Source organism: Ascidia mentula, chromosome 8 (genome assembly GCF_947561715.1).
Source record: "Ascidia mentula chromosome 8, kaAscMent1.1, whole genome shotgun sequence".
In the NCBI taxonomy this organism is placed as follows: Eukaryota; Metazoa; Chordata; class Ascidiacea; order Phlebobranchia; family Ascidiidae; genus Ascidia; species Ascidia mentula.
The window spans coordinates 9900886-9921904 of NC_138573.1; the positions used below are offsets into that span (position 1 = coordinate 9900886).

General features: G+C 35.8%; 1 protein-coding gene and 1 pseudogene across 1 annotated transcript in view; both read left to right on the plus strand.

The window, feature by feature from the left end:
• The first annotated feature begins 216 nt into the window (after positions 1–216).
• LOC145911898 (ribonucleoside-diphosphate reductase subunit M2-like) lies at positions 217–5314 on the plus strand (annotated as a pseudogene).
• Positions 5315–11060: 5746 nt separating this feature from the next.
• Positions 11061–21019, plus strand: part of LOC145911899 (ATP-dependent RNA helicase TDRD9-like) — a 36124-nt gene continuing 26165 nt past the window's right edge. The window contains 7 exon segments of the mRNA XM_082999336.1: positions 11061–11233; positions 12577–12723; positions 14097–14151; positions 14205–14265; positions 17889–17998; positions 20465–20638; positions 20878–20970. Coding sequence (XP_082855462.1) covers positions 11061–11233; positions 12577–12723; positions 14097–14151; positions 14205–14265; positions 17889–17998; positions 20465–20638; positions 20878–20970 — 813 coding nt within the window.

Here is a 21019-nt window from a genome sequence, read left to right on the forward strand (position 1 = left end):
GGATGATTAGTTAGTTACATTTCTGAATCACGTATGAAACTTGTTATAATTTCATATAAATTTGAATTGAGCTGTATTCACTCATGCGTAAACTAATTTTCGTAAATTTTTTTTTTATTTCGCCGAAGTGACGACGGTCTATATCTCAATATTTATATGCATGATTGGGAATGTGACGGTTTATAAAGGACGAAGGTGTAAAAGAAGAGAGAAAGAATGATTAGAAGTTCCAAACAGTTGGTTGTTATCGGCGGTGCAGTTACGAGTTCGGTGATTGTAAAACAAAAGGGAATTGTAAAGACGAGAAAACCATACACCAGGGCTTCCCAAACTTTTTCGCGCGCGACCCCTTTTAATCTCCTAAAATTTTCTGCGACCCTTCAGACATAGTATGATAAACAGTGCAAAATATAGATGTGTTATATTTATTGAAGGGATTATTTCGAACGAAAACAAAAAACAAGCTACCGGTACTCGAAGCCTATTACTTGACACGTAGGTATTCTGGAAACAAAACAAAAAAGCAAACACTTATTCAGTGTGATGGGTCCGACTGCTTTCTGCTACAAAGCAAGTCCAGACGTGGCATTATACTTGTTAATGCTGGTCTCAAGACGATTTCAATGTTGCTTAGGCTGGAACGGTATTTTGTTTTGATTGCCGTCAACGTTGAGAACGCTGACTCACAAAGATACGTCGAGACAAACGGCAGGAGTGCGGTCACTGCTGAGTCAGATAATGATGGATATTCCGCTCTGACGCTTAGCCAAAAAGTGTAAAGCTTTTTTCCAGAAAATTCAAGCCGCAACTTAGAATCAGAAGATAGATCAGCAAGTTCTTCCTGAGATTTGAGAGAGAGATGCTCGGTACTTTGTTTTTGCGTTGCAAATGGGTTTTGGATCCAATCTAATTTGATATTGTCTAATTTTGAAAGAATATACTTCTGAAACTGTTTCAACAGATTTGACAAATGGTCGATTACCAGAGGTTTGATAACGTTTGATTCCACACCATTGTTAGCCAAAAACTCTTCTGTAAATGAGAACATTTCAAATGAATATTTTTCAACTTTTTGTTTCCAGATGTTTAATTTTTTGATGAAGGCTTGAATTTTAGATTTCAATGTAAAAACATTAGTGTTTTCTCCTTGGGTGGACAAATTAAGTTCGTTCAGTTTTTCAAGCAAATCTGACAAATAGCATAATTTCAATAGCTAGCTCTCATTGCGAAGATGTTGGACCAAATCTGAATTTTTGTCCGTTCATGACTTCATTTTTCAACATTAATAGCCTTTTTACAGCTTTGGCTTTTGAAAGTCACCTTACTTCACAATGCAGTAAAAGGGTTTTGAACTCTGGTTCCATTTCACCACATAAATTTGCAAAAATACGGGTATTGAGTGCGCGACTCTTAATAAAGTTAATAACTTTCACAGCATCTTGCACAACAACATTTAGATCAGGAGAAATCTTTTTGGCTACTAGGGCCTCTCGATGAATCATACAATGTGAGTAGTGTTTATCACAAATCATGCTCAACGGGTAATTAGAGGATGAAAGAGGATGAGGATTAAAGAGGATGAAGCTGAAAGAGGATGAGGATAAAAGAGGATGAGGATGAAAGAGGATGAGGCCAAGTTGAGCCAAGTGCAAGATCAGAGTGTTGAGCCGAGTAACCTGCTATTGTACGACCCTGTGAGCGGGGGGGGGGGGGGGGGGTATTGTTGATTGTTCTCTCAATCACGTCGAGGTCAACACAAGTTCACACTCCGATCAATTAGAGTTTTACGCTTGCTTTAATTTCCCACTGCGAAATCTATTGTTGTGAAAACTGCGTTGTTGCCCACGCTGGTTTCCAGAACTGAAAAAGAGTTTGTTTATTAAACAAAAGTGTATAGCTGTCGTGCCGAATATGGATGTGTTCGATTGACATAGGGCCAGGACGGAATAACATTTTCCTGACCGACAAACATGGATAGCAACCGTTTAAACTTGAGTCAAAACGGTGAAGAAGCTTTCAAACTGGGTTCTAGCCATTCCATATTAGAGATCGCATTAAAAAGCCCACGACCACAGCAGAAGCATTTCACCTGTAACAATTACAATATCAAATTACTCCGTGTCAAAACACACCTTTATTTGTAAAATAACTTGTGCTTTTGCTTGATCACAGTGATTTTAAGTCAGAACGCCGATGGTTGTTTGTTTATGACCTGTCGCTGTGTGTGATTGTTAATTTGGCTGACGCAGGTCATAAAAATCACTCGAGCTATTCAAACTTGGTATTCCAAACGAATTGATTGGACGTTCAACAGAGTTCACACTGTGTTTTCGAGCTGGACGATCAGTTTACAACGTTGAAAGTTGAAGCCGACTCTGATCAAAACGATCACATACCAAAAAAGTACAATCACTTTATAAGGATGATATTTATAACTAAGTTAAACCGAGCATGACGTGCTGATACATTTGGCCGATTGCTAATCTCGAGTGCAGTACGATGGTATGAAAGGGAAAAGTGTTAATTGTTCTCTTCTCTATAATCTGGAGCGGGCGTGGACACGGATGTTTGGCTCTTTCGATTTGCCTGGGAGCATTTCATACACCTTTTCATGCAGGCTTCTGATTGGTTTATTTCCATCCGAAGCACCGCACAATGCATTTGGAGCTGGGTAATTGGTACACGGGGGCGGCGTATCGCTGATATAGGTTTGTTCGCATTAATAATTGTTTGACTGGTAAAAAATGTGCGATAATATTATTTATTTTTAAATAATGGAAAGAAAGTTCCCAGCGAAAAGAGGGCAGTTAAAAAAAAAGAAACTCCCAAGCGTATAACAGGGTAGGTGGAAGCGTTGTAATTAGCTTTGCAATAAAACAACGAAAGAAAAATTCCCCAGCGAAAACAGGATAGGTGAAAAAGAAAGCTAGCAAGCGAACAAGAGGGTAGGTGGATGCGTTGTAATTAGCGTTAGGTGCATGCGTTGTAATTAGCTTTAGGTGCATGCGTTCTAATTAACATCACAGCGACATGCGAACCAAACTTGATATTACAAACGGACGTTCAAAGAAGAGTGCACACTGCGTATTGTTTAACGATGAAAGTCAGAGCACACGCTGTGCTAGTCTTGACGCGGCGCTGTGGGAAAATTGCTAGTTGTTCTTTTCCGTCTCCGGAGCGGGAGTGGGCACTTTGGAGCTTTTCACGCAGCTTTTCAGACTGTTGATTGGTTTGTGTGGTTATAGTGAAAGCACGCGTTGTTTTATTTATGTTTATTTGGTCCAGCCGAAGCACCGCACAATACGTTTCGAGCTGGACTATCATGCAGCTTCGTAAAAGAACCAGTTAAAAAGAGAGTAGGGGAAGAGTTATGCGCCGTTTTGTAATAGTACAACGAAAGAACAACCACCAGCGAAAAAAGCATAGGTGAAAAAATAAGCTCCCAGCAAGCAAGTACATGGTAGCTGCATAGCGTGATGAAGACCAACATGATGGCATGCAACTCTAATATTCCTTGCGAAGTTCAAGTCAACAAAATCAACGAATTGAAACAAGAAACGGTAAGTTGGTTTACTCTTAAACTTGCTACTTCAGTTTTTTTTTTTTTTTGTAAATCTCATGCTGTAGTAAAAACTAAACGGATTTAAAACATAACTACAATTTAGATATTGTTTTTTTTTAGTAGAACGACAGGGAAATTGGGCCATTGCTTCGTGACAACGCACGACGATTTGTCATCTTTCCTATTCAATATCATGACATATGGAGAATGTACAAGAAAAGCAGAGGCTTCCTTTTGAACAGTGGAAGGGGTGCAAAATTCTTTGCCGCTTCCGACGGGATAGTTAATGAAAATCTCGTAAGTTACTCAAATACTACAAACAACTTTCAACAAGCTTGTATGGTTTGGTAAAATGAATTGTTACAATTAGGTCGAACGTTTTGCTCAATAAATGCAAGTGACTGAAGCCAGATTTTTCTATGGTTTCCAAATTGCAATTGAGAATATTCATTTCGAGATGTACTCTCTTTTGATCAATACTTATGCACGAGACAGTCAAGAGAGAGGTATGTAGTTTACATATTTCACACTAACAATATGATAATTTTTCAATGAATGTTGCTCTGTTTTGTGAATTCCTAATAGGCATTTTGTTATGTTGACATGTTCTGCAACACCACCATAGTTTTGTAAGCCTAACGTCAATCGTCAACCTTTTATCTCAAAATTACATTTTGTTTAACCATATTTTTATAGGGAGTACCTGTTCAACGCGATCGAAACTATGCCATGTGTTCGCAAGAAGGCTGAGTGGGCCCTCAAATGGATAAATTAGCAACAGTCAACCTGTGCAGAGCGAGTGATTGCATTCGCTGCGGTGGAAGGCATTGTCTTCAGTGATTCCTTTGCTGCAATATTCTGGTTGAAAAAAAGGGGCCTCGTGCCTGGTCTTACCTTTTCCTATGAACTCATCAGCCGTGATGAGGTTTGTATAAATTGTAAAGGCAACCATGTAAAGGGGGATATGTGGTGGTCGAAAATGTCCATACCCAGCGATGCGGCGTTGACCTTATTTTTGTGTTCATATTGTAATGTTTCTGAGAAATGTCGTTTTGCTAACTTTTCAATAATTTAAAACGTGCTTTTTTGTTTCTTACAGGGCTTGCATTGTGATTTTGCCTGCTTGATGTTCAAGCATTTGAATAACAAACCATCTCATGCCCAAATAATTGAAATAATCGGAGATGCAGTTTGCATTGAACAGGCAAGTTTCACCTAATACACAGCTCCGCATCCATGCTTTCCAACCTACAATGTTAATCATACAAAAAAAAACGCTTACAGAATCCAAAATCCGCACCAAAGTGTAATGTACATAATTGCTGCAAATAAATTTATTTGGGAGAAAAGCATGCATCACAATAGTTTTGTAAATTGCTGTTTTTTTTATATTACTTGTGCCAAACGCCACTCAAATAACGTAGTTTTGTGAAAGGCGAACTAACACACAACACAGTGTTGTAACGCGTCTGTTTGGTTTACAGGAGTTTTTGTCCAAAAATTGTGTTGTTTTTACTATTGTGTCTTAAGAAAATGTATTTCTGTGAATTTGTGATGCAATAGGCCTATATGAAAAATACCGAATTGTATGTTTTAGGTTTACAAATCCGAAAAACCCGTTCGATTTCATGGAGTTGATCTTACTCGAAGGAAAAAAACAACTTCTTCGAAAAGCGCATCGGCGAATATCAGAAAGCTGGTGTGATGGCAAAAGCGGAAGACATGAAATTTACGCTAGATGCAGACTTTTAACGGTTTCCATTGTCATTTATTATATTTCTATCTTCGACTTACTAAAATAACGCAGTTAAAATGCAATGCAGTTAAATGGTGAACCCGCGCACAACATGCAGTTTATTGATCTCACGATCCGCGACAGAAATGTTCTAACTCTGGATCACTATCGAAAGCGGAAACTTAATTTTTTCAGTACATCCAATAAGTTAGGTGACAATAATCTTATGTCTGTTGTGCCACAAGTTACGAATTTAAGACACGTTTTTTGATCAACTGATTTCGCTGGAACCAAGACGACACCCAAGCGAAGATAAACTTTGCTAGACCTCAATAGCTGTTCCTATCGTAAAATCAACCTATCCAGATGTGTTATGTATTTCTGCTCCCTTCTTTCACTGAAAGAACTTGTATTGTAATCTTTTACCTTGCTTGCGGGTAAACACTGCCCGCATTTACATTCTGTGAGCTTGAGTTGTTTGTTTTCATCATTACAGCTTTACACATTGTACGGTTTCCATGTTATAGTTGCAAGTGGGGTTCACTTGATGCTTTGCTGTGGTCGTCGCAATCAGAACCATGTATGAACGAATCTCAACGTTACCATTAAGAATAACAATGTCAGCAGAGCATTCGGTGCGTAAAATATGTGCGTCACCTTTCTCTTCCCAACCTGGAGATGTCGTTCATATATTCGCAGCAAAACGATCGAGATGTTGAAAATATCTTGGGTCGAAATTGACAAAACTATTGACCATCAGTCAATTCAAGTCGCTTGTGTTTAAGCGGTATTGTTTCGAATGCGATCCTACAGAATGTCAGGGCACATGAGACTTATTACACTGATCCACTATACTTACCAACAGCACCCGCGGGTGAAAAGGCCAACGCAACAGAAAAGCAAACCATTTTAAATGTATCAATCAAAAAGAAATATAAAACAAGTAGGTCGGAAAAGAGCGGTCGATCGACGGCCAACTAATGTTATTCATTTAATGTTCCGCTGGTATGTCAATAAATCTGAACTGACGTGGCTATTGGCGATGACGTTTCTGAGACCTTCACCCGAGATTTATATCGTTCAAAGTAATTTCGTGTGAGCAATGAAAAGCGTTGGTTAAAGAAACTTATGCGCAACGCAGTTAAAACATGAACACGCGCAACAACATGCGACTTTTGATCGCACGTTCCGCGACAGCAATTTGCTAACCCTGGATCACTACCGAAAACCGTGCACATCTGCGGCGCGGGAAGACACTCCCTTAAAAACTAGAACTGGGTTTTAATTTGCGATGTGTAATAATTTACTGGTAAGTACAGCCAAAGATGCCTATGCAGGCGAAACTTAATTTTTCGAATATATCCAACAAATTAGGTGACATTCATCTCATGTCTGTTGTGCCACAAGACTTTGCTATAGACCAAAATAGCTGGTTCCTATCGAAAAATCAAGGTATCGAGATCATTTCAAGTATTCTCCCCCCCCAAAAAAAAGAGGAAGGTGAAAAAAAAACTTAAAATGAAAACCTAACTTCCTCTTTTTTTGGGGGAGAAGGATACTTGAAATGATCTCGATACCTTGATTTTACGATAGGAACAGTTATTGAGGTCTAGCAAAGTTTATCTTCGCTTGGGTGTCGTCTTGGTTCCAGCGAAATCAGTTGATTAAAAAACGTGTCTTAAATTCGTAACTTGTGGCACAACAGACATAAGATTATTGTCACCTAACTTATTGGATATACTGAAAAAATTAAGTTTCCGCTTTCGATAGTGATCCAGAGTTAGAACATTTCTGTCGCGGATCGTGAGATCAATAAACTGCATGTTGTGCGCGTGTTCACCATTTAACTGCATTGCATACATTTCTTTAACCCACGCTTTTCATTGTTTCAAACGAAATTAATTTGAACGATATATTTCTCAGGTGGGAGACACAGCAACGCCGTCGCCAATAGCTACGTCGGTTCAGATTCATCGACTTTGGACAGTCCAACTCAACAAGCATTCTGTCGGCAACAAACTTAATGTATTTAAACTCAATTCATCGGGCTATTGTTCCTATCAATAAGAGCAACAGGCATCGGTTAAAAACTCCTGTGACCCAAGGTAAAATGCTTTCTTCAAAGAAAGTGTTTTCTTGTAAACGATTTGTTGATTTAGGCATATATAGCACCACCAAACTTGGTTGTTTATGTCGTGTTTTACTGCATTAGTTCAAAAGAAAACATTTTTATTTAATTGATGGCTACGACATGTCATTGTAATGTTTCGAAACTGGGAAAACAAACTGCATTGATTCAATTTTATACAAAAACAGTGCAAAACATTATTTTAAACTTATGAAGGATGTAGGTAACTGAATAAAACTCAAACGTGATTTATTACCAGATCAACCTGCCAAAGATTGTTCCTAAACATTACAATGATATATCTTTGCCATTAAGTATTTTTTTGTTTAGTTTTTGTTTTAAATTAACGCCTTGAAACGAAATAAACAATCAAGTTCGTTTTCGACCAGTCGATCGTTAGACGGAGGTCTGGTTTGTCTCGTCTGATTTTGTGGTGTTTTTACGTAATAGATTATTAAAGACAATTGTAAGCATTTTAAAGAACGGTGATTTTATAGTCACCACAAAGTGGAAGTCTTTGCTTGGCCGTTTGGTCAGCAAAGTCGTCTTATAGTCACACCAGATGCACTGATGAGACCTTTTATGTCGAAACAGTGGCCATCTGTCTGCAGCTTATACACAATTTTAGAGAACACTTGAGAAAATGGAATACATTAGGTAAATATTAACCGCAAGTTTATACCAACGTGTCGGTTGTGGTTTGGGACAAGGGTCTAGCTTTTTTTATACAGACATAGTTAAATTTACATCAATCACATGCATTGGTTTGGAAAATATGATGTAAAATATTTTTAAAGTAAGTGAATAATCTGTTGTTCCCCCCAGTGGACTGAGGAAAGATAAGGCCCCCCTTCCTCCTGCACGGAACAATCGTCGTGCTAAGTCGGTGAACAAATAGCATTAATACATTTTTTAGCAATAATGGACGCAGTTTTTTAACAACTACTTTCTTTGCAACCTTTGTGGGACATTTCTTTTTATAATTAGGTGCCATTTTGTTTTTTAACCAAATTATGGTCTGATAAGGCGTCCAAATAAGACGTTTATTGTCTGTGGGTGTACATTCTGCGTTCAATAGTAAATGTAATAACAATTTCCCGCAGCCATCCACGCCTGCTCTCTGTAAAACTCGACCTCAAGTAGCAAACATGCACGAATATTTGGAGAATATTCTTAAAAAATCGGCCATTTCAATTCGAAATTACTGGATTCCCACAAGAAAAACAACAACAATGCCAGTTATTTTAGTAAGTCGAAGATAGAAATATAATAAATGACAATGGAAACGGTTTAAAGTCTGCATCTAGCGTAAATTTCATGTCTTCCGCTTTTGCCATCACACCAGCTTTCTGATATTCGCCGATGCGCTTTTCGAAGAAGTTGTTTTTTTCCTTCGAGTAAGATCAACTCCCTGAAATCGAACGGGTTTTTCGGATTTGTAAACCTAAAACATACAATTCGGTATTTTTCATATAGGCCTATTGCATCACAAATTCACAGAAATACATTTTCTTAAGACACAATAGTAAAAACAACACAATTTTTGGACAAAAACTCCTGTAAACCAAACAGACGCGTTACAACACTGTGTTGTGTGTTAGTTCGCCTTTCACAAAACTACGTTATTTGAGTGGCGTTTGGCACAAGTAATATAAAAAAAACAGCAATTTACAAAACTATTGTGATGCATGCTTTTCTCCCAAATAAATTTATTTGCAGCAATTATGTACATTACACTTTGGTGCGGATTTTGGATTCTGTAAGCGTTTTTTTTTTGTATGATTAACATTGTAGGTTGGAAAGCATGGATGCGGAGCTGTGTATTAGGTGAAACTTGCCTGTTCAATGCAAACTGCATCTCCGATTATTTCAATTATTTGGGCATGAGATGGTTTGTTATTCAAATGCTTGAACATCAAGCAGGCAAAATCACAATGCAAGCCCTGTAAGAAACAAAAAAGCACGTTTTAAATTATTGAAAAGTTAGCAAAACGACATTTCTCAGAAACATTACAATATGAACACAAAAATAAGGTCAACGCCGCAAAACAGAGCAACATTCATTGATTCATTGTACTTTGCAGTACATTCTGTCATAATGGTGAACAAATCCGCCGAATTGTGCGACAAATCTCTCCCTCCGTTGAATTCTGCGACAAATCCTTCCTTCCATAAGCGCCTGTATATTGTTTGTTGCATGTACTTCTTAGTTTATTTGGGTATAATGGTCAACAAATGCTTCCCTCCAGCGAATTGTGCGACAAATCTCTCCTTCCGTTGAATTCTGCGAATTAAAAATATATATATATATATATATATTATGTATAAATATACTCGAAAACTTTTCAAAGCAGCACCACACTTAGCTGCGAACCGCCACTGTAAATTGTGGGTTCTGGTTTGGTCAAATGTTCCAAAGATGGGCCCTGTTTTTTATGGCAGACTTTACGTGAGATACGGTTAGCTGAAATACGATGTTTATGTAATGATGTTCCCGCCGTGATCATCAGAACGTGTCATCGGTAAAGGAAAGCTTGGTCAAAAAATCTAAAAACAAAATTGTAATTTGAAACAAATCAGTCGATAAAAGTTGTATCAAGTTGCACATATTGCGAAGTAGTTTTTTTAGACTAACGCTATGAAGTTGTCAGAATTCAGATAAAAAATGTCCCTAATTGAACACTGCTAAAACATCATAATAGAAACGTGGTTTGTTTTATGTTTTTTTCCACGACATTTGGAATTGGAAATGTTTTTTGTATGTCTCACTTATTAGACAATGCAGGATTATTTTATGCAATCATATGATTGGCAGAATCGCCCCACTGCACAGGTCACTTAGGCTACTAATACTTGGTGATTACAGCTATCATATCATTTATTAGTTTAATTTTGCAATGCTGCAGGTAAAGATTGGCTGAAAATGTATTGGTGCAGATAGGACTTTTTCAATGAAACATGTGTAGCTCAGCAGTAATTCACTTTTTGGGGAAAATTTTACGTTTAGGCAAAGCAGGAATTATAATGTTTTTGTTGCTGCCAGGCATATTGTAACTTAATAATCTGTTCTTCTGGCATATATAAAAACATAACTTTATTCACCGACGTTTCGCCTGTTATTCAACAAGGCTTCCTCAGGGTAATGAGACAGGAATTGTCGAAAGAATATAACTACTGGAATTAACAGCAACTAGCATGCCTAAACGTAGGAACTCTTATGTATACCAATGCATTTTCAGCCAATCTTTATTTGCAGCATTGTGACATCAGACCTATTGATGATGAAGTTGGAACCATGAATACCATTATACTTACATTAGCCTATATGTGTAAAGAGCCTATTATGTTGTCTTTAACTCCTTGAAGAGAATGTTTGGTAGAAATCATAAAGTTGATGCTGTTGGAGAATTTATAAGTGACTTTAAGATTCTTTTATTTTTGCTCATCAGAATTTATCGGTAGATTAAGGATACAATTATGTGTTATATATGTTGAATTGGAGTTTTTCTTGACAAATTATAGGCTTGGATTGAGATTGGCAATCCATTGTGGATTCTACATTCTGTTAATTTTTTCTTCCCATACTTGTGTAATGTTCCGAAAGGAAAACTATGTTGATGTTTCTTTTTGTATAGATGGCTTACTATTTTAAAGTAACACCAGAACTATCTGTTGATGAAATCAACTCATGGTTTAGTATGGAAAGTGTTGGCACTTCAACAGGCTCTTTGCCATGCACATCATACAAGGGAAGGCATTTTGAAACTGACAGTGACTTGACAACTGCTAATAAACAGATTCAAGCAAGGTGCTTTTTCTTTTTTCCTTTTGGATTTAGATGAAGGAATGGTAAAAACCGTAATTGGTTATGTGAAACCGCCCCTTGGGGTGTTTCGATGTTGCAAATAATTTTCTAATTGACCAGTGTTTACTGAAGAATTTGTTCGCCTGTTTTTTTTAATTTAAATAATGGAAATTTTTTTTAGACATGCATTTCTGTGTCTGTAATCAGGGACAGATTTAAAAATAGGGGGTATTTACCCCTTTTTTTTGTGACAAAATGGGTAGTTTTGCTTTGTTACATTATATTTTGAGTTTGGAGAACACATTTCTAATTAAAGAAATCAGTGAAAAACAAAAAAGCAACAAGTTTGCACATAATGGTAAATACAGAAGGATAATTTGGAATATGCAAGATTGAAAATGCTGTGAATTTTGCCACATTTTTAAAAATATGTGTTTGGTAAATACATTTTTTGGTCCCTAGTAGTTAAAAACAACAGTTCTGTACATATTTGAACTGGGTTATCCTGCAAAACTTAATTCTCATATACTATGCTTCCATGTCCAAGTGTTTAGTCCATACATTTTGGGGTAAAAACAGGTCGTGTTTCCATGTCATTTCCCTGGGTTTGTGTTGGTGAAAACCTAGCAAATTGCCTCTGTCGGCAACTAAAACAAGCAAATAGCCCATGTCATATGTTTAAAGAGGTTAATTGCACTTTATGTTTTTACTAACTTTATGTAAACAAGAGTACAAAAGCATTGTTCCGATCTAGTCAATAAAATGACAAGTAGAGGATTCTGTCAAGTGTCAGAAAATGTTGTTTAGGAGTGAACACAAAGCAAAGGTGTAGTAAACAGCAGATTTTAGATTTAATTTAGTTGCGAAGAACGTTAAGTTAAATGAAAAATCCTGCAGAAACACAAATTGATTGAGTGATGTGAAAAGAGCTACAACTTTACTATGTACGTATATTGTATCATATGTACTTTCTAATTATCTTTAAAACTTTGTTACTTTGTAGTTCACAAGTATGATGAATATGGTAAAGTTTGAAAAGTGATTATAAAGGGATCATCATTTATCGAAAGGATGAAATTGGCCATATTTTGAAACAATGGATAAATTATTATATGGTAAGACTTATGATTAATGTAAACATAAGATCATTTTGATGTATAAAGTTTATTTTCAAGTCATCAGCTTCCTCATTTGGATTTGATTCTTAAGATAAGCTTCCATTGCAAGACATTTTGGAGATGGAAAAAGAGCAAGAACAACAAGAAAATGTTTTTGCAATTTGGAGAGATAGGAACATTTTTTGAAAAGACATTAACTGTCTTAAATGTCTAACATTTGTACTACAGAAGACAACAACTTAGATTGAAGTGCAAGACAGGGTTTTCAAGTGGCAAGCAGCTCAAGCAGGGTGGCTCCACCATGAGCCAAACCAAAAAATTTTTACCCAAATGTATAACCAAGCGGCATTCAGTCTACCCGCAAAATCACAACAGGTAGGATTTTTAATTTAAAAATTTATTGCAGTATTGTTGTTGAATGAAAGTTTGCTTACTTGGAATCTCCTGTTGTCTTTGGCCAACAAAGATCTAGCAACATATTTTTTTAACAACTCCTGTAAATGATTTTAGTTTGTTTGTTTGGCGTTTTTCCTGGATGTATATATACTTCGTCTGTAATCGCAGGCATCAATATCACAGAATACACAAACAGTGCAGTTTAAATCCAACATAAATATAAGGAAGTAAATAGAAAATGACTCGCAAACTGACAATCAGATGTACAGATCAAACATAGTAAAACTAACTGTCGGCTTCGGCCAAATATAAACTAAGAGACACTTGACAAAAACTGGCGTGAAAAACAAACCAAGAGAAGGGGTTGGAGAATGGGAAAAAAAGGGAAAAATACTGCACTGGAAAGAATAGTAAAAGATGTGAGGTAACTTGCTGGTGGTATCCTGACTCTACGTCACCGATAATGATAATCATGATGGCATCCCAATTGGTGGAAAACTACGGCGATAAGCAGCAAAAAAACACTTTATATCAGGTATAAAGCAATTAATGTTGATTTTTGCATTGATTTTGTGGAATGTTGGTTCTATGTCGGTATGCCAGTGGTGATTATGTTGCACATTGAAGTGGTGATGCAACATGGCTTCGTCTGTGTCTTGATTATTTTTTTCTGATTTTCAAATGGCTCGATGCTTGTTCCATCGAGTGGAAAACTTGTTTTTTGTGGTTGTTGCCGTAGTTTTTTGCCAACTGCATTGCCATTAGTGATGCACCAAGACAGCCATTTTTTTATTCGGCTGAAACCGAATCAACCAGCATTTCATTGATACTTGAAAGAATAACCTGGACTGCTGTACCAACAGCATATAGTTGATTTTCATCATTTTTGTGACAATACACAAATAAAACAAACATATTCGTGTAGTTGGAACAATGATTCTGACCTATACTAAACTTTGCATATCAGCGATGCACACAGTAAAAAAGTTTTGGTTTCGCATGAATTTTGCAGAAATATTCCGAATATTTGCAAAAACCGAACTTTCAGTGCATCCCTAGTTGCTATTGTGATTATCATTATTAGTGACGTAGAGTCTGGACACTACCAGCAAGTTATCTCACATCTTTTACTGTTCTTTCCAGTACATTGTTTTTCCCTTTTGCTTTCCATTCTCTAACCGCTTATATTGCTTTATCTTTCACACCAGTTTTGTCGAGTGTTTCTTAGTTTATATTTGGCATAAGCCGACAGTTAATCTCGCCATGTTTAATCTGTACATCTGATTTTCAGCTTGTGAGTCATTTTATATTTACATTTATGTTGGTTTTAAGCTGTGTTGTTTGTGTTTTAGCTCTGGGTCATCAAGGAGATCATTACAATGGAAAATAAGAGCAGCTGGATTCCAGGTAAGGGAAAAGACACTTATTTAAAGTATATAAATTGTGCCAATCATTTTTAGATTCTGAAAGTCCACAGGCAAGGCATTAAGAAATTCATACAGAGAGGTGGAGGCAAATCAGGTGCACATGTGGACAGATTGCTGAACATTTTGGAACGATTAATGGATACTATTGCTTCCACACACCTTTGAGCAAAATTGTGTTGCATTGTTATTTCCTTTCAAATAAAATGCCCAAAAAAACTAACAATAAATTTCATTGAAAACATAAAATTCATTCCAGTTCACATATTGTACAAGTAATCAGCAACTGTGTGTTGTTAGATGCTGCATCAAAGAGTGTTTGTGAAGGGACAATTTCCTCATCAACATTGCTTTGTACAGGCGTTTGGGCATCTTCACATGTATTATATGGTATACACCATGGACAACTATTAGTGGCACAAAAATTTGCATCAACATCCTGTTTCAAATATGCCATTTTGCTTTTAGTCAACCAAATCATTTTTAATAACAATACGACTATTATGTGCAAAAAAGCCATAATAATCATTGAGAGCTGCGGACAGGCTACTGTTGTGGAAAAAGTTGAACTTTCTCTTGCTTGCTGGTTAATGTAGATCCTGTGTTAGTCCTCATTAGCCATGAAAAAATCCCGCTAATGATCTTGGGGGTACAGCATTGGGCAAACTGTACCTTCAAGATCATTGGTGGGATTGTTTGGCTACCAATTACAATCTCACTATAAAAACAGAATATACTAATTTATATGAAATAAATTTCATTTTTTCTGCATAATGACATATTTAAGCATTACCTTTGGCAGATTAAAAAAAACAGTTTTAAAAAAATCATTTTGTAAAAAAAACTTTTTAATAATTGATGCATAATGCTCACTTCCCGGGCATTTTATGGGAACATCTCTAAACCTTAATATAGAAGGCATTATTGTATTTTTGTGTACTGCCAAACAATTGCTTATCTATGCTGATTGTCTGCTACTAATTGCCAAACTATTGAATGGAATCGTTTTCTGATTTAACATTCCCTTGAACTTTCAATTGGAGCACGGACTGCTTTTTGGCACTTTTTCAGCAACTAAATTTGATGCCATTGCATAGAGAAGAGTTGGAACTTACAAAAAATGCAAATGAGTGGGTAGTTGAACGATTCATTTTTTTTGCAAAATCCAGTTCCAATTTTTGTTGCTCTTTCTGTCAAAATATTGACTAACCAGGGGGCTAATTTTGATCAAAATTTGTTGATCTGGGATGGATCAATAAAATCCGGAATGATCGGCTACTTAAATGATTCATTTTTCTATAAATTGCAACACCATATAAATTCATATTGGCAACAACTAGAAGAAACTGGATTTGAAATGGAATCTACCAAACACATTTTCAATTGAATGACTTTATATTAAAGTGTCTTCTGTTGCAAAAATATGAATATCCTACTGTTTTTCTAAACGAATGCAGAGACTTAGCTGATTTCTCACTAATGACACAATTTAATTACATGTTATATTTTACAGACCACTTAATTTTGTTCATGAAGACACAGAAGAGAGCAATTTTGGTATGTTTGTGTTACTTTTGTTTTTGTACATTACACTGTAATTTAAAACTATAGGAAACACCACCCTTTTACATAGCCTTTTACAGGGCATGGTGGAAAATTACTTGGCATAAAAACAAGGGTGGAGTTTCCACAACTGCTTTTTGCCATCATAGGTGGCTTTAAAAAAAATGTGAAATGTTGTTTTAGCATCATGTTCAATTGTAGTATTTAAAAACCTAGCTTCCATGTATTTTAGTAGAGATTATGTAACAGTTTGCTAACTGTACAATCGACATGTTTGCATTTTACGTACTTGTGCTGATAAAGGTCAGTTGGATAATGACCGAAATGTCGACCGAATAAGTAAGTTTTGCCAGAAGACCTTTGAATTTGTTGAATATTATACTTGGTAGCGTCAGCAACAAATTGCTAACTGTACGCCTTCTGATCATTGGTCTCAACAACAAGAGTCAGAAATATGTGCTTAATGTAATATTGAATATTTTAAATAAAGTAACAAACCCATGTTAGCATGTTTTTCACTTGTCATGTGTCAAGGTTATTCTGGTTTACCAGTTTAGTATAAACTATGGTGATGGGGCATCACATTGTACTGGTGGATTGTTACAGCATTGTTAAGGCATCTCAAATGTAACATTTGTATCAACTTCCTTCCTCTTTATTTAAAGAAGCTTTAATTTCTGCTTGAGATATTATGATGCATGCCTTCCAAATCGTCAAGAAAATATTAAAGTTTGTGTAGTTCTTTTTTTAAAAAGAAATGCACAAGGAAACTTTATTGCTGAACAGTGGCTAGGGAAGACCTGTTCTGCACTACATTTTGACAATAAAACCTTATTGTGTTATGGGAGCAGAAACTAAAAAGTATGTTGTAAAACAACAAAGTTCCAGTAATTTTTTAAATTTCAAGGTTTATAAATCAATCCTGTTCTACTTATTGTCTTAAAAAAACCTTAAGCCAGTTCAAAATGGTCTTGGTTTGGTCATGTGAATTTCATGAAAAAAAAACTACAGGACATGTTTGTTGTTTGCATTAATGTGCAATAAATAATATTTGATACGTATTCATAACATTCTTTGGGGATATTGTATCAGTATTTTTTATAGCTTGGTGAAATGGAGTTTTAAAAGTAAACAAAAAGTGTGCAGTTATTTTCTTGCTGCTTTTCAACAGCCAAGGATAGATTACAAATTTATAGCCACTTTCAAACATGACAAGAAGATTTAACGACATGTTAAACATATACTTACAGTAAATAGTAATTGGGTGTTTAACATCTTATTTTGCTTACACATAGTTACATATTTGAAATGAACTTAAAATTTTGTGTTTTGTCAGAAATTTGTCAGCTTTGAATACAAATGTATATACTATTCATAAAACAAATATAGCATAAGGATACAAATACACAAAACAAATTCTGTAAATTTATAGAATATTAATAATTAACTATTTTTTTTTATTACCAGAGCATGGTACTAAGACTTCTGCTGCAGTGTATCATTAGCATCTTTCAAATATGGCCTCCATCAAATCCATTTTACTTCAAATTCACCCATTTGAAGCCAAGTCTTGAATTGTCCATGGTTTTATAGAAATTAGTGATTGTCACTTATATTAACTGTGACCTTTTGATCGCCAAGCAATGTACAGCACCACTTTTTGAAAAGTGCTGAGCATGTAGACTGAGAAATCCTGTGACAAGTAGGTCACGATCATTTAACAGGTCTGTACAGTGATGTAAACAATGCAGTTACAGCAAGTTTCTAACTGAAACAGTGGTTTAGTAGGGTTTCTTAAGCTATTTTGTTTTGCAAGAATTTGTTTGGGCAACCCTTACAGTAAATAACTTAAACAAAATTCAAACAAAAACGCTTTCATTTGGGGACCATGATTTGTGGTTTGAGAAGCCCTGGCTTAATGTACAGATGCATGGTTGAAGCAGGAAAATCCACCCAAATTTGGTTTATGAGATGAAAAAAAAACTTTTACTCAGGTTTATTGTAAATGATACACAAGAATGTGTGAAAACCCTGTATGTACAACATTTCTCTACTTGTCTGTGAATTTTTAGGCATACTCATGCCTTATTTATCAGTCCTTATGGATTAAATATGTGAGTATGAAATAAGTATGCCACATTATGATATTTTGTATAGATCATGATGTAAATTCAAGCAGTTATGGTGACATGTTTGAATTTGATGCTGAATCTGTACCATCCGCATCAATAGAAAATGCTCACCATGATGAACAAAGTAATTTAGAGGTAATTTGATTGTTTGGGTATTTATAGAATGAATTTACAGTTATGTTTGATGTCCTGTTCAAGTTGGCAGATAATAATTCAAAATTTCGTTGAAAACTATGTTCCAATCATGTGGTTTCGTCATATGAGGGCAGTTTCTTTTCACCGCTTTTCGAGTTAAATGTCTTGTACGGTAACGTTTAAATGTGTTGTTCATGTATGCACAATTAACTGTCATTGCATCAGTGCAAAACTTTTCCAGCGCTACCAGTGGTGCAACTAGTGAAAAATAAGGGGGACAGGCACGAGCATATGCAAATTGTTTCTTGCTTTTACAAACAAATAGTTGGGATTGAGCTTTAGAAAACACTGATACATGTATCCGCGGTAATCGTCACATATAAAAAAAAATTCTGCAAATTCGTTATTTACCTCAAAATTCAATTTTGTGTAATGCAGTTATATCGCATGCATTTACAATAATACACAAAAAATGTCCCGACAATTCGGAGTGGGATCTAAAAAATCGAGCACCCGATGAGGTTTGAACTCACTACCCTGGGCTAACCAGGCCCAACGCTCTACCAACTGACCTACAGGAGCTCAGTGGTTTCACAGGATATTGTGCCCATGGTACACTGGTGCGCAAGCGCAAAACTTGCCTGGCGACCTTTACATATGTAGGGGATCTCCACCACCATAAGCAGACAATGTAGAAGTATTACCATGCTTTCACATAATAAGGCAGAGTTCAAAGTAGTGACAAAAAAGTGTCGCTATAATGTTACAACTAAATTGCACCACTTAAATTACAACCTTTATTCTAATACTTTTTTTAACTTAAGACATTGATTGGGCAGAACACAAATTTTAAAATTTGAAACCTCCTGTTTCAAGCTGGTCAACCAAAAAATTATTGCTTTCCAGAATACATTTCTATCGTTTTATTGACTATTGTAAGCATTAAGATTGCACAATAGAAACTTGACAAAACACGAGGTTTTAAAGAAAATATTGCATTGGCATTGTAAAGAAAAGTTTAAATAGCATTGTTTGTGTCATCCCAAATGCATCTATGAAGCTCTAGTGGTGTATAAATGAATAGAGAAAGAAGGATAAGCCTTACAGTAAGCAAAAATAGAAGCACCTAAATTGTAATAGGCTTCACAATCATGAGTCACAATAATTTGAAAAGTGGTTCACAATTTATGAACCACTGAAGTATGACAATTTTTGAAATAGGGCGTTTTCTCGAAAAATGTGAAACAAAGTTTTCTTTCTCGCAAATGATTTTGTCACACCCGTGGGGGTAGACAATAACCCTGTTTACATGGCCAAGTCGACTTGAGTATAAAAAAAATGTACATGTCACATTAATAGGGACAGGAGCCTTGTATTTACGGATACACCATTCTTCTTTCAAGCAAGTGTCAACAACCCTGCAATGCATTTGTTTGTTTTAGGTCTCTAAAATGCAACTTAGGTCCTCAAAATAAATCTTGCATTTTTGTATCTTGATGCAATTCATTTAACACTTGCACAATATTAACCGAAATTAATGTAATAAGACTGGAGTAAGCACATCCTTCTAACCCCTGCAGCATACAGCATACTCACGTAGTTGTACTAGAACCAGTTTATTACTTTTAAGTTTTGTTGTAAACAGCAAACCCCAAACGCACAACCTTATAAACAAATTACCTAAACCTAACTTCTTCGCTCCACTTGTCGCAATTGGGTTTAAACTGACTTAATCGCTTAAGCTGTCCTGTAAACCACTCTACGTGTTAGATCGAAGGCTGAGACGGCTTAAGACGCTTGCCTTTTTCCGCGCCCAAAACAAGAGGGTAGGATCAGCAAGTCAGCTCCGAAGCTGTCTTAAACCAACATGTAAAAGGGGCTAATGATACTTGCTCAGTTCACATAGTAGCCGATATTCATGGGTCATTTTTTTTAATTTGTGTGCTGTACTTCCAAAATTTGGGGAAATTGTTTTTGTTTATTCTTTTTATACATTGGCAACAGCACCGTAAATTTGCAGTGAAAATCAACTACTATTTATTGCAATGTATTAAGAAAAACAAATTCTTTCTTTAGATCAGTTCAGATGGCGATTCACTAGTTGTTAAAGGATGTTAAACCTATGTTTAAATGATAACAGCCTTTTGCCATAAAATACAAAGTGGCTCATTGTCTGGGTTTGGAGCTAGTACATGTCGTTTATAATGCAAAATGCAAGTAAAGCAATATTGCAACTGCCTCCAATTTTTTGTGGAAATTTGAAATTTGCTGCTCATAAATTGATTGTTTCTTTTCGTCTCCATGCAAAACTCTATGACAAATTGAAAGAAACTATTTTTAGTCACCAGTTAATCCTGGCACATTCAGGCAAATGATGTTTTGATACATACAAATTAATATCCTCTTATCAAGCTGTCATAAAACAAGTCCATGAGTGAAGCATGAAACAAAAACTGTCAAATTTAGATTTACAAGCACTACAAATTTTCTCATACGTGTGATGCTGATCTGCCCATAATGCCTTACAAACAAATTATTCTGCAAACTATAAGAGGAAATTCAGTGACTGTGTTGCAAGGATCAACTGGAAGTGGAAAAACAACTCAAGTGCCACAATTTATTCTTGACGATTATGCAAAGGTGCAAAAATAATCTTCTGAAAAATTTACGCTTAATTATTTGTGAATTGCCATATTAATTTTTGTTATAAAAACTACATGACTATGTTTGATATGCAAGTAATTTATGTGGATGTGGTAATATGGAGTGTCAGATCAAACTTTGGAAAAAACATTTTTTGAGAAATACTATGAATTAGTTGATTTGAATTTTGTATTTAGCATAATGCCAGAGTACAATGAATTGATTTTGTGTGGCAGGAAAACAAATACTGCAATATTGTAGTAACTCAACCTCGAAAAATTGCAGCTAGAAGTCTTGCCTGTAGAGTATGTCAGGAAAGATGCTGGCAAGTATGTCCTAAAACACAAACTCTGCCAAAACCTTTGTGCTAGTTACCTA